This window comes from Myotis brandtii, unplaced genomic scaffold (genome assembly GCF_000412655.1).
Source record: "Myotis brandtii unplaced genomic scaffold, ASM41265v1 scaffold194, whole genome shotgun sequence".
Taxonomy (NCBI): Eukaryota; Metazoa; Chordata; class Mammalia; order Chiroptera; family Vespertilionidae; genus Myotis; species Myotis brandtii.
The window spans coordinates 210,843-224,977 of NW_005357232.1; the positions used below are offsets into that span (position 1 = coordinate 210,843).

The 14,135-nt window shown below is 39.3% G+C and overlaps 1 protein-coding gene across 1 annotated transcript in view; it reads right to left on the minus strand.

Moving 5' to 3' along the window:
- Positions 1-1,663: 1,663 nt before the first annotated feature.
- Positions 1,664-14,135, minus strand: part of BAZ1A (bromodomain adjacent to zinc finger domain, 1A) — a 106,474-nt gene continuing 94,002 nt past the window's right edge. Inside the window, 6 exon segments of the mRNA XM_014538620.1 lie at positions 1,664-2,647; positions 3,077-3,164; positions 8,832-8,974; positions 10,638-11,104; positions 13,075-13,301; positions 13,393-13,640. Of these exon segments, the coding sequence (XP_014394106.1) occupies positions 2,451-2,647; positions 3,077-3,164; positions 8,832-8,974; positions 10,638-11,104; positions 13,075-13,301; positions 13,393-13,640 (1,370 nt within the window). The 3' untranslated portion in view covers positions 1,664-2,450.

A 14,135-nucleotide genomic window follows, 5' to 3' on the forward strand; every position in this document is an offset into this window, starting at 1 on the left:
GGACACTCTTGGTGCATCCCTTTGTGGGCTGTGTGCACAGTCTTGTTGTAGTTGAGCCTTGATTGCTGTTGGTATCACTGGGAGGAATTGACCTCCAGGCCAATTAGCCATGAGGACCAGCTGTGCCTACAGTGGAAGAGCTGCTATGCAGGAGAAACCCTCTTGGGGCAGGACTTGCTTCAGTGGGGCTTTGGTGCTCACTGAGTCTGCCCCTGGACTGTGTCACGTATGGATGTGAAGAGTTGTAGTCCAGTATGGTCTCACTCTGACCACCGAGTACACTGGCTCTTGGTCTCCATGGAGGTGCAAAGTCAGCTACTGCCTGGGGCCACCCAGCAGGAGCTACAGAGAGATCTACAGATTTCTCCTCTTTGTATTAGATTTGGAAGTGCCCAGATGAGGCCCAGCTCTGAATCAAGGCAGGCTGGTTCTGGTGCTGGGGCTTGGGCCTTTTATTGATAGGTTTGGGGCTTCCTGACCCAGCTGCAGCTTGTTTGATAGGTTTTAGCCTGAGAAAGGACAGACCATTCCTATGCAAAAGCTGCTGCACACAGCTTGGGTGGGGTTGTAAATTAGTTGAGGTGGGGTCTCAGGGAATCACCAGGGCGAAGCAATCAGAAATGGCTCCCAGTCAGCCTTGCACCATGGAGGTCCCAGCAGAGGAACAATGCTAGCACCTCCATCTGGAAGAAAGCCACCCCCGAGTTCCTGCCCCAATGCCAGACAGTTCAGTTTCTGCCCTTATGTGTCTGTGTCCCCCAGAGCCTTGCCCGGCACTGGAGCTCAGAGGGAGCAGGAGCTTGTAAATTCAGTTCAGCCTTTTAAGAGGAGCAGCTAGGTCTTCAGCAGCTTCTGTGTCACTCAGCCCCAATCTGTAATGGTTTTTATAGTCTGTAGTTCCTACTGCCTGTAGGGACTTCTTTTCCCAGCTTTGGGTCCCTGGGCTGGGCGTCAGATGTGGGGCTGGGACCCCTTGCTCCTCCAGGCGGCCTCTGCAGAGGTGATCTCCCTCCCGATTAAAAAAGTGGCACATTCGGGTGCCGGACCAGCCTGTTCCGTGTCTCCACACCTCTTACCAGTCTCAGTGTGCTTTTTTCTTTACCTCCCTAGTTGTAGGACTTCCATTCAGCCAGCTTTCCGGCGGTTCTGGGTGATGGTTGTTCTATATTTTACTTGTAATTCTGATGTGGTTGTGGGAGGCAGCGCGTACAGGTGTTTACCTATGCTGCCATCTTGGTTCTCTCACTTTGTTTCATTTAAAAAAAATTTCCACAGTGGTGTTTCTTTTCCTTAAAAAAGTATATTTTTATTGATTTCAGAGAGGAGAGATAGAAACATCATCCTGGGCATGTACCCTGACCAAGAACTGAACCATGACCTTTTGGTTCATAGGACAACACTCAACCACTGAGCCACACCAGCCCAGCCAGAGTGGTATTTTTTAAGTAAGTGGGCACACTCCAAACTTACTTTCCTCCTTTCAATGACAACCCCTGCCATAGAATGTTCACTGTTACTGACTGGAGGTATCTTACTCCTAAAGGGCTTGGGTAGAAAACCACTGTTCTAAGATTCAGGTACAATAAAACATTGGCTCCTATGGTCTGTATGTATCATGTACAGAAGTCCAACTCTGATTTGTAAAAATTTCAGAAATTCAGAATATTTGAAAAAATGTATCACTTTATTTGTACACTTAAAAAGTTGTACACAGAAATTTATTCTGTAAAACTGGAAGAACTGTCAGGGAAAAGGAAGGGTGTTACCTTTTATTCAATGCTCATTAACGAAGTTAAGAGAAATAAAACAAAAACAATAAAACGCTTAAAAAATTAAAGAACATTTTCCAGGTACAAATTTTATAAATACAAAACAAATTCACAAATTAACTCTGAATGCTAAATAAATATCTAGTTAATAAACTCAGACTTAATACCTCTAGCCAGCACTGGTCCAGCACTTCAAGGATATAAAATTAGATTCATTCATGTGTAGTGTTGAAAGAATGTGCTCATTAAAGATTTTTAGACATATACACTTTTTTTTCTGTGTATAAACAGAAGATTTATCTGTGTAGATAAATCTCTCTTAATACCACATGTCTAAGAAAAGTCATCAATGACAAAATAAATCATAGGTGAAAAAATATTTTCTAAGATATTGGGACACATGAATGATCTCAAAATGTACAAAAACCTCTGTAAACCAGTACTGTATCCAATACATCTGTCAAACTTATCAGATACTGAACAAAACTGTAGCAAAGGAAATCTTTCCTACATTCTCCTGAGTGCTTAATATTAAAATTGAGAATATAGTGCAGGCCACACTTCAAAGTGGTCAATCAGTTGTTATTGCTTTATACATATATGTCTGCTTTGTAGCATGATTTAATGTTCCATTTCACGAATAATTTGTTTTCCTCAAATATATCCTTTAGAAGGACAAAATTAGATTCGTGACTTTTTTGTAGCTGGTGGAGTGCTAACTTGATCCACATTCCCAGTTGTGATGTGAAGTCCAAGTTTTTGAGCCTGAATATGGAAAAATGCTTGAAGCCTCGTTCCAGCTTTTGCTTCACTTGTGTTACGAGGGTTGTACTCAAAGCAGTTCGAAAACATTAATTCAATATCATCAATAAACTCAGCTGGAAAGAAAAGCACAAATGAGATTAGAATGAAAGTTTATAACTTCTAACTAAACCTTTTATTTGTATCATATCTAGAAATGTCATTAAGGAACAGAAGCCCACCTTTTTCTTTAGAAATTGGAAACAAGGTAGTAGAACCGAAGCTTAAAACTCTTTAACTATAAATACTTTAAAACTGTTTTATTGAAACTATGCAATTAGGCATAACTGCATAGTTTCAGTAAGTAACTTCTGTTAAGATCAGAGTCTATAAAATATCTTTAACTCACTTAATCCTTATCCGTCTTTCATTTCCATATACATGGACAAGCATTTGAGAGACCTCTTGGGATGCCATCTACACAATTGCATTAATTTATCATAAAGGTAAAAAGAAAAATAGCCTCTACCTCTTTAAACAAAAAGATAAACATATAAATTACTTACATGCTAATTTATATTCACATTTGTTCACCTTTTCACGAATTATATTTAAGGCAATGGGTTTTTTGATGATGTCATAATAGTCTGGAACCTGTAAGATAATTCAAATATTATCTCTCCTATAAAAAGTTTATCAGAGATAAGTGGTCAAATAAATGAAGGTTTTGCACTGAAAAGCAACTGTGTTAACCACTGAATTCTATTATTTCATTAAAACCATATAATACATTTCAGTCATTTAATGCTGTAGAAGCCTATTTGATACTATAAAAAGTTTTTGTGAAAAAAATTATAGTTTTGTGTGCTTTCTCTGTCTCTCTTTATATATACTTACATATATGTATCTATAAAAATTTCTTTAGCCTGGCCAGTGTGGCTCAGTGGTTGAGCATTGACCCATGAACCAGGAGGTCCCCCGTTCCATTTCCAGTCAGAACACATGCCCAAGTTTGGGCTTTATTCCCAGTGAGGGGGGATGCAGGAGGCAGGTGATGGATGTTTCTCTCTCATTGATGTTTCTATCTCTCTATCCTCCATTCCTCTCTAAACTATCAATAAAAACATATTAAAATATTTCTTTAATTATATTACTGCATTTGTAATAAAGAAAAACATGTATGCAACAAAACTTAAGTCAGCACAAGAACTACTCAGGAAAAATGAATTAAGAATCAAAATGAGCGCTGGCTGATATGGCCAGTTGGTTGGGTGTTGTCCCATGTGCCAAAAGGTTGCCAGTTGAATTCCCAGTCAGGGCACATGCCTGAGTTGCAGGCTTGATCACCAGCAGGGGGCATGCAGGAAGCAGCCAATCGATGTTTCCCTCTCAAATTGACGTTTCTCTCTCTCTCCCTTCTTCTCTCTCTAAAAATCAATTTAAAAAAATCTTAAAAAATAGTCAAACTGAGATTAAATTTTATAAGATGCTATTCATTGTTAATACTTTATATTCTTTAAAAAAATCTATGTAAATATTGTTTATTACTGAGCCAAGTGGTGTTCTTGATGTCAGATATGTTATTGTTCACTTCTGTCTGGTTCTGGTTAATGGTTTCTATTTCCTTTTATACACTGCTATAATTCTCACTGAGTTCCTTGTAATTCGCATTAAGCTCCTTAAGCACCTTTATAACTATTACTTTGAACTCTATGTCTGATAGGTTGCTTTTGCTTCACTTGTGTTACGAGGGTTGTACTCAAAGCAGTTCTTCAGAAAAAATTCCTTCTTTTCTTTCATTTGGGGGTTGTTTCTTTGTCTCCCCATTTTAGCTGTCTCTGTGTATTTGCTTCTATGTATTAGATAGAACTGTTATGCCTCCCAGTCTTTGTGGGATGGCCTTATGTATAAAGTGTCGAGGGGCCCAGTGGTGCAGTCTCTTTGTACACCTGAACTGGATACTCTAGGAATGCCCCTTGTGTACGTTATTTGGGCTCTCTTGTTATAATTGGGACTTGATGGTTGATGTCCCATTTGTGGGAGGATCCCCTCTGACTTGCTGCCAGTGAAGTTCAACCCCTACATCGTTGTGCCAGCTATTATATAGGTGCTGACAGAACAGAATAACACACAAGAGGACCAAACCAAAAACAACACAAAAATTAAGCTACTCAATGCAATAACAGAAAAGACTAAGAAGAAAAAAGAAGAGAAAGCAAAGCAAAGCAAAAATAAAAAGAATACTAAAAGACAGGTGACCAAAGACTTAGAGGGGATATTAAAAAAAGGGAGAAAGAAGACGATGAAAAAATGGCTATATGGAAGCAAGAAGGGAGCTAAAAGAACTAGTATAGGAGGAAAAAAGAAAAGGAAACAGAATATAAATGAAATGATCATGGTGATTTTAAAACCAAGTAATAGTGGGTATGTTAAGATATAGATAAGTAAAAGTAAAATGGGAAAAAAATGAGAAAAAATAAAAACAAAATAAGAAAAATTAATAATAACAGTAATAACAGACTGAAGTAGAATAGAATCAAAGGAAAGAGAGAAATTAGAGATATGCAAGAAAAACGAGAAGAAAATAAAAGGGGAAAAAAACAAACAAAAAAATCCACTCACAACAAAAAACAAAACCACACACACTCACACACTCAAAAACCTTTGGGTCCGCTATTTGTGGCGCTTGCTAGATTTTCCTCTGATGTTGAATCTGGTCCCTTGCTGTGTCTATCCTGGGCCGCCTGGAAGCTGCTCTGGTGCAGGTCACTATGAGTCACTGTCTCTTTCTGGCCCTGGGCAACCTGATTGAGGTCTAAGAGGTTGAGGCTCCTAATAGTCCAGCAGGTGTGGACTCCTTAGCCCAGAGGCTGGGTCTGCCTTGAGTCTCATACCTGGATTGTACCTGTTCTGAGCTGTACTCCCTTCCCCCACAGAGCTGGTCCCGCAGGTATCAACTGCAGGCTTGCGAGGTCCCACTGGCTTCCCCTTTGCTGCGCAGTCTGGGGTGGTATCTGTGGCAGGTGCATGGGGTCTGGGATGTGTCCTTGGGGGTGCCCATGGGTTCAGGCATGGGGCATGGCTACTCTGGGTGGAGGCAAGGCTGGGGGCCTAGCTGCTACTGCTCCCTGCAGCCTCCTCCCAAGAAGGACCTTGCAAACCCTTCAAGATGGCGTGGTTTCCAAGCACGAGCCCCGCCTGGGGAGTGTCTGTGGCAGTAGCAGGGGCTCTTTGGCCAGGAAAACCTGAACCACTGCCACTAAGACTCCTGTGCGATCAGTCTCTCTCTCCCCAATTCAGTCCTGCCGTCCACCATGTTGGAATCAATCCTTTACATTCTTGCTCTAGAAATCTCAAAGTAGAATTCTGATGATGTCACTTTTTCATTCAGAAACCATCACCTAACACTGACAAGTAAGACGCTTTATACTCTAATTGTGTCTAGCTAATCTGCTCCATTCAAACTACCCATCATTCCCCATATTCTCATTTCTGGGTCTTTAACTTATCTTCCCTCTTCCTTTCTGAAATTCCCTTATTCCAGTTCTCACTGTTGAAATTCCATCTTATTTCACTGACCAGACTAAATATTTCTTCAAGTAGTTCTGCCATTCCCTCCCTCTGAAGTGCTCAAATCAATCTCCTTTTCTTCTGTATTTCTGAAAGACCATGATATAACTTCTATTATCCTATATAATAAAAGCCTAATATGCAAATCGACCAAACGGCAGAACAACCGGTGGAATGACGGGTTGCTATGCCATGCACTGACCACCAGGGGGCAGACGCTCAATGCAGGAGCTGCCCCCAGCCCGCAGGCCCCAGGCCAGCCAAGTCGGGTGCAAGCAGGAGCCCCCCAATTGCCCTGCTGGTCGCCACACAGAGGGAGGTGACCAGCGGCAGCAAGGCGTGGGGCTGGGGAACAGGTGGTGCCAGGCTGGCCAAGGCAGGTGCCAGTGGGGGCCCCCGATTGCCCTGCCAGTCGCCCCACAGATCAGCCCTGATCACTGGCCAGGCCTAGGGACCCTACCCACGCACAAATTTCGTGCATCAGGCCTCTAGTAATACTATAACACTGTCCTATCTCTACTACAGCATACCACATCACTAGCATTATCACATCGTGCGTGCCACACACACACACACACACACACACACACAGTTGACCCTTGAACAATGTGAGGGTTAGGGGTGTTGAGCCACCACACAGTCAAAAATCTGTGTATAACTTTTGACTTCCCCAAAACATAACAACTAATGACCTACTGCTGATCAGAAACCTTATCAATAACATAAACAGTCAATTAACACATATTTTACATGTTATATGTATTATATATTATATTTTTACAGTAAAGTAAGCTAGAGAAAAGAAAATGTTATAAAAAATCATAAGGCTAATACATTTAGAGTACCATATATATTTATCAATACCATAATTTTACATCATCTATTTATGAAATGAGTCACCTGTCAGTATCTACATCAATATTGTTTTATATGATACAAAACACTGTAGATGTTATACATATTACTAACACTAGATATCAAATATGAAAAAAATATGAACAAGAAATTCATCTGTTTACAAGTATAATGATTCATTTATTGATAACGAAGAAGCAGCAATATGATTGCTTTATGATAGCCTAGTGCTGTGGTCGGCAAACTGAGGCTCACGAGCCACATGCGGCTTTCTGGCCCCTTGAGTGTGGCTCTTCCACAAAATACCACGTGCGGGCGCACGTTCAGTGCGATTGAAACTTCGTAGCCCATGCGCAGAAGTCGGTTTTCGGTCTGGGCGAGTCTATTTTGAAGAAGTACTGTTGATATTTGGTTCTGTTGACTAATGAGTTTGCCAACCACTGGCCTAGTGCAGTGGTCGGCAAACTCATTAGTCAACAGCAGAGCATATCAACAGTACAATGATTGAAATTTCTTTTGAGAGCCCAATTTTTTAAACTTAAACGATATAGGTAGGTACATTGTTATTAACTTAATTAGGGTACTCCTAAGCTGGCCTTTGCTAAAAACATCCTCAATCTGATTGAGGTACGATCGCTGAGGTCGACTCCTTCTAACTCTCCCATCCACACTCGTCTTGTATACTTGTTTCAGATAGATGAGTGTGGGAGAGTTGGAAGGGGTAGACCTCAGCGAACTTACCTCAAAACAATGTTACCTCCCCCGCAGCCCGCCTGCCTGCCTGCGGCTGTGTCTCCCTTCGCCCGACCCGACCGACACCCCCCACTTCTTCTAACGCCACTTCTTCAAAATAGACTCGCCCAGGCTGAAAACCGACTTCTACGCATGGGCCACGAAGTTTCAATTGTACTGTACGTGTGCGCCTGCACGTGGTATTTTATGGAAGAGCCACACTTAAGGGGCCAAAGAGCCGCATGTGGCTCGTGAGCCGCAGTTTGCCGACCACTGACCTAGTGTAATCAATTATGATTGCTTCATGGCAGTAAGAAAACCTCCAAAGAATTTTCTAATATATATATAGAAAACAATCCACATGTATGTGGACTCAGTTCAAACCTGTTACTGTTCAAGGGTCAATTGTATGAACAACTACAGCACCAACTCTAATCCCTTAGGTTAGGCAATCTCTGTTATTTAAGAGTACTTATTTTTAAAATCAATGTTTCTCAAACTGTGGTCTCTGGACCAGCATGATCAGCATCATCTGGGGATTTGTCAGTAATGCAAATGGTTCAGCATCAACCCAGACCTAGTGAATCAAAAACTTTGGGTAGGGCCCAGTAATCTGTGTTTTAACAAGTCCTCCAGGTGATTCTGGTGTATGTTGAATTTTGAGAACCACAGTTTTACATAATAGAAATACCAACAATGGTACTCAGTTGAATTAACTCTATTCATATTCATTCATATTCATTATCTTGAATAAACAACATTGAGGTTATTTCAACACAGTCATCATTTATTAGAATCAGTCACAGGGCCCTGGACGAGTTGCTCAGTTGGTTAGAGCACTGTCCTGATACACCAAGGTTGTGGGTTTGATCCTGGTAAGGGCATATACAAGAATCAACCAACGAATACATAAATATATGGAACAAAAAAATGATGTTTCTCTCTCTCTCTAAAAATCAATAAATAAAAATAAGGAAGAAAATCAGTCACAGAGTTAGAAAGGACTGAGGAGACTATGCTGTTTCTTTTTTTTTTAAATATAGAGACCAACTTTTCAAGTGTTTAAAAAAATGCAGTGATTAAAAGGTGTTTGGACTATCTCAAAACTGTCATGCAGACTAAATAATGTACAGGAATACATTTTATAAAGTCTAAAAATATTACCTGGATTTTAGAAACGAGTTTCAAAAAAGGCCAGCTGTCATCATGCCGTACCAATTCTACAACAAGTTGTTCAAAAGCAGACAATTCATGAACTCCTCCCTGTCGGCCTGAACTTCTTCGATTCAGTGTCACAGGAGATGATTCTAAATAAATAATTAAATTAACTTTAGGTGATGACAAAGCAAAATATTTGATCACTACAAGCTAAACAGGGCCTATAAATATAAACTAAATTCGAACAAAATTGACATTATATACTGAGATGTTAAACTAACTTACATTTGGGATATATTTCCAATTGCATTGAAAATTCATTGGGAACAGATTGAAAAATGAGTGTAATACAAAAGAAAATTCTAGAACACAAAGTTTGTGGATTTTTTACCATTTTATTAAAAATATATTTTCAAGTACAGTAAAATAGCAGTAAGCAATTCTACAGTATTTCCTAAAACATATCAATTGGAAAGTTACCTCTTCAGATCTAGAAACTAGGCCTCTTTAAATCTTAATTTTATATGGAGAATTTTCTTAAAGCAAGATGCTTTCTCATAAAATCTAAGTATATACCTAAATTGAAATCTAAAGTATATGAATTAGTAGAAAAGGGTAGTAGTGTAGTCCACATATGAATTCAGGTGTTTAAATTCTCTACTTAAATGTAAATCCACATATTCCCCCTTTATTTGTCCTTAGAAACAGGATAGTGATTTCACAAATGAATAACAACACAAATTTTTTCAGCGGTGTTTTTGAATAAAAACAGTTCAGGTTTACTAGTTTGAAGTTCAGATTCAGGGAAAGGCAAAACAGATAAAGGGATAAGAAAAGCTAAATTACCTGATACTTCCTCCCTCCCTCCAAAACCTGAGAACATGTACACTAATTATAACCCATTTTTCACCAATAAATTCTTTACTCCTGTCATTGTTCAAATAATGCAATACAACCTATCTACATAATTCTTCAAAGGATAATAGCATTTTTTGTTTCACTTCATTTTTTGGAAATAAAGTTTTATTACCACTGACATTAAAGAAAAAAGATAAGATTAAATAGATAAATGGATAAAGAGATTATGTGGATAAAGATTACTGTAAACAATTATTAGAATTAGATAGATTGTGATCACTCTAACAATAGTGCTGCCCCCAACTCTCTATTGCCCCAAATTCAGTATATCAGATAGGAACCTTTTTTTTTAAAAAAATATTTTATTGATTTTTTACAGAGAGGAAGGGAGAGGGACAGAGAGCCAGAAACATCGATGAGAGAGAAACATCGATCAGGTGCCCCCCGCACACCCCCCACTGGGGACGTGCCCGCAACCAAGGCACATGCCCCCAACTGGAATCGAACCTGGGACCCTTCAATCCGCAGGCCGATGCTCCATCCACTTAGCCAAACCAGTTAGGGCCAGATAGGAACCTTAACAAATAACCTAATACAGCTTGTTTAGATGATTATGAGTATGCATGTTTTAAGGAGGAAAAGGTGGAAGAGAATGAAATGTGTCATAATGTGGTATACTGAGACTGTTCAAGTATTGGCCAAGTCTCTCCATTAGCAAATTTCTCACAACTACCCTGCTATACTAGTAGAAATACTAGTGATATAGTTTACCTTTTTTTCTCCAAATAGCTGCCCCTTCAATGAATATTATGCGTCAGGGAAGGTTGCTCCCTAAAAACTTTGTATATCTTAGTGACAGCCTTTAAAAAATGACCCAAAATATCCCAACATTTAATCTTTCCAAATTATTCAATTTTCTTAGGTAAGAATAGTTTAAATCAGACTTCTTCATACCTGCAGATTGTCTTTTCCTGCCTCTTCTCTTGGATTCACTATCTTGGAGAGAAAGTTTTGAAGCAACATTTAGAGATCTTGACTGTCCACTTGACTTTGTGGCAATGACTCTGAAGTTAGGCAAGTTGGGACTATTTTCTGGTGTATTATTAGCACTTGTCCTGCCTCTTCGTTTTCTACGAGGACTAAGTAGTTCCACAAATACATCTGCTTGCAATGGACCATGACTCTGGCGAGTAGAACGACTGGCAATTCTTAAAGATTTAGTTTCTGTAGGAGGAGCAGACTTTATCTTCCTTAGGTTTCTACTAGTAGTTTTAGAAGAAACAGATGTTTTGGGTGTACTCTGCTGACTTCTTGAAGTATATCTTCTAGGATCTTGTTGGCCACGACTTGAAAAAGAAGAGTTAAGTCTCCCTCTTGTTTTAATTGGCAATCTAACTTGTGGTCTTCCTCGTTTTGGTGGGCTATAAATATTGTTAGAAAATACAATTATTATATAGAGCAATGATGAATGTACAATTACTTCTATTCCCCTGGTTCTAGTATTCAGCCAATAAGTTCTACATATTACTTTTCTATATTAATGAGACTTATCCTATGCTCAATTCTTTAAACTTGGAGTTAACAAATTTTTATGGAAATCTAAAATGTGCTTTCATATATTTCTTCGTAATGCAGAGAATATTTAATATTTTCTTAGTGATTTCAGGATATCATCATGAAAATCAAATTCTAAATTGTGATAAACTATAATAAAATCTACAGGAGGACCAATAAGCAGACTTAATCATGTTGATTAAGAGTGATGAACTAATCCTTAAAATGCAAATCTTTTGTCTCTGTATTATCATTTTTCATTACCACAGTTTCGGCCAACAGCTGCCATTAAAGTAAGCCTTAAATCTGTTGTTCCTGAATACCAATCAAGAATTTCTTTGCCATCCTGATTCTACTGGAAAATACAAAACTAGATTCAATCTTTTAATTGCCTTTAAGTTGGAGACAAGGATGAAATAACTCCATTAAGCCTCCATTTATCCATTTTTCCATATACCCAGACTTCCAGTTTACCTAAAATATTTCCAAGAAGTTTTCAAATTCTTTATCATCTTTATGCTTAACACAATACTACCCTTGTAAGCTACAGGGAATATGGCTCCTGACAGTTGGAGCTATTTAAAAAACACTTTGTGCCTGGCTGGTGTGGCTTAGTTGAGCATCGACCTATGAATCAGGATGTCACGGTTCAATTCTCGGTCAGAGCACATGCCTGGGTTGCCAGCTTGAGCCTCAGTGGGGGGCAGGCAGGAGGATCGATGATTGTCTCTCATCATTGATGTTTCTGTCTCTCTCTCCCTTCCTCTCTGAAATCAATAAAAATATATTAAAAAACAACCAACCCCCCCCCCCCCCAACAAAACTAAACAAAACAAAACAAAAAATTACTTGTTCCCTGGCTGGTGTGGCTCCCTTGGTTGGAGCATCATCCTGTACACCAATAAGTGGCGGATTCGATTCCCGGTCAGGGCATATACCCAGGTTGCAGATTTGATCCCCTGTGGGAGGGCATGCAGGAAGCAACCGATCAATGTGTTTCTCTCACATTAATGTTTCTCTCTCTCTCTCTTTCCCTTTTTCTCTAAAAAAATCAATAAAATCTTAAACAACAGCTTGTCTGAAACTGATGGGGTAGTTCTCTCAACTTAATCTCCTTGGATGGTGGCCTTTTTGTACTTTGTTACTTCTAGGTTGCCCTTGTTTCACATTCACTTTCCCGATTCCACACGAATGGGATTCAAATATTAAAAAGGGGGCAAGGTTTTAGGAACAAATAAGGAGAGACTGCCCCATAGCTGGCATAGTAGGAATAACCCGGCCCTAAACCCACTGATTAGGTGTGGGTGGCATAATTTGCAAGTTGCAGAACACTTGGTTATGTGATAGTATAGACTATTTCTGTGTGCTGATGTGGTAGGAGTATAAACAAATACAATGTGCTTCTGGCATCTCTCTCTCTCAGTCTCACTCTCTCTGTAGACTGCCAAGATCAACCAAAATTTGTATATAGAGGCATTGGGAAGCTGCATCTATCTTCATCTTACGAATATCTTCTGGATTGTTTGTTTGCTACTTTAAACATAAAATTAAGTAAAATCACCCTTGAGGTGGGTCTTATTGAAATCCTGTCCAACCTTGAACTCATACTTGATTTTATGATCTGGCAAAGTTCACAAAGCTACTATACTTCCTTGGGAAAAATTTGAATGTTTATAATACATAAAGCAAGGGTAACTTCACGCTACTATATTACTTTACATACTAGTTTTTTAAAAAAATGATGGACCCCAACCACTCCATTTATACTTGATTCAGTAAAGAGATTGTCTAGTTAAGACTCGTGAATCCTCCATTTTTATTGCATGTTAGGACTTACCTGATTTCTTCCTCTCCTTGGGAGTCATCTTCATCTTGTTCTATCTCATACTCTTCCTCCTCACTTTGACCCTCTTCATAGTCACCATCAACTTCATCATCTTCACCTTCCATACTGTCTTCCATCTCTTCATCACTTTCCAAGGATGGTCTCTGTCTAGAGGAAAGTCTTCTAGAACGTTGCTTTGGCCGACACTCTGGACAAAACCAATCTCCTTCAGGTACAGTCTGAAAAGTCACATAATGTTCATTAATCATCGGTCATTCAAAATCTCAATGTTTCAATTACAATCTGAGAATTAGAAAAAGAAAAAAATACCTTGAGTTTTGGTCGAACACAGTAAGTATGATGACCCCGATCACAGCCATCACAAAGTACCATGTTTTCAGCATCACCTTTCTTTCGGCAGATCTTACAACGAGCATTCAGTATAGACTTAGACCATATCACACTTCGATCCAAGGTGGAGAGGTGAAGAAAGACTTGGGATAGACTAGCAGAAGAAAGAAGCGACTCTCTCCAACGGTCCAGGACTGTTTTATAAGAACGCCCACTGTCACTGGCATCTTAAATAAAAATGGAAAGTGATTAAAGTTTCTAGGCAAATTTTAGACATCTCCTAGAACTATTTTCTTGGTAGTTTAAACAGGATAAATTTTACAGTTCTTGTAATACCTAATAAAAATACCATGTTAATATTAAAAACAAAAATATCAGTTAAAGAAAATATTTGTTGAATCACATCTTGTTTATGTTAAATCTGTACATCAAATGGTTGGGGATTTCAACAGTTAAAAAAATAACTTAGGCAATGTGTTCTCAATCTAATCTTTGTAGTAAATCTTGATCTAATTTAGAAAATTAGCTAGCCTGGCCTACGTGGCTTAGCAGTTGAGTGTCAACCTATGAACCAGGAGGTCACAGTTTGATTCTGGTCAGGGCACATGCCCGGGTTGTGGGCTCAATCCCCAGGTAGAAGACATGCAGGAGGCAGCTGATCAGTGATTCTCTTTCATCATTAATGTTTCTCTCTCCCTCCCTCCCTCCCTCCCTCCCTCCCT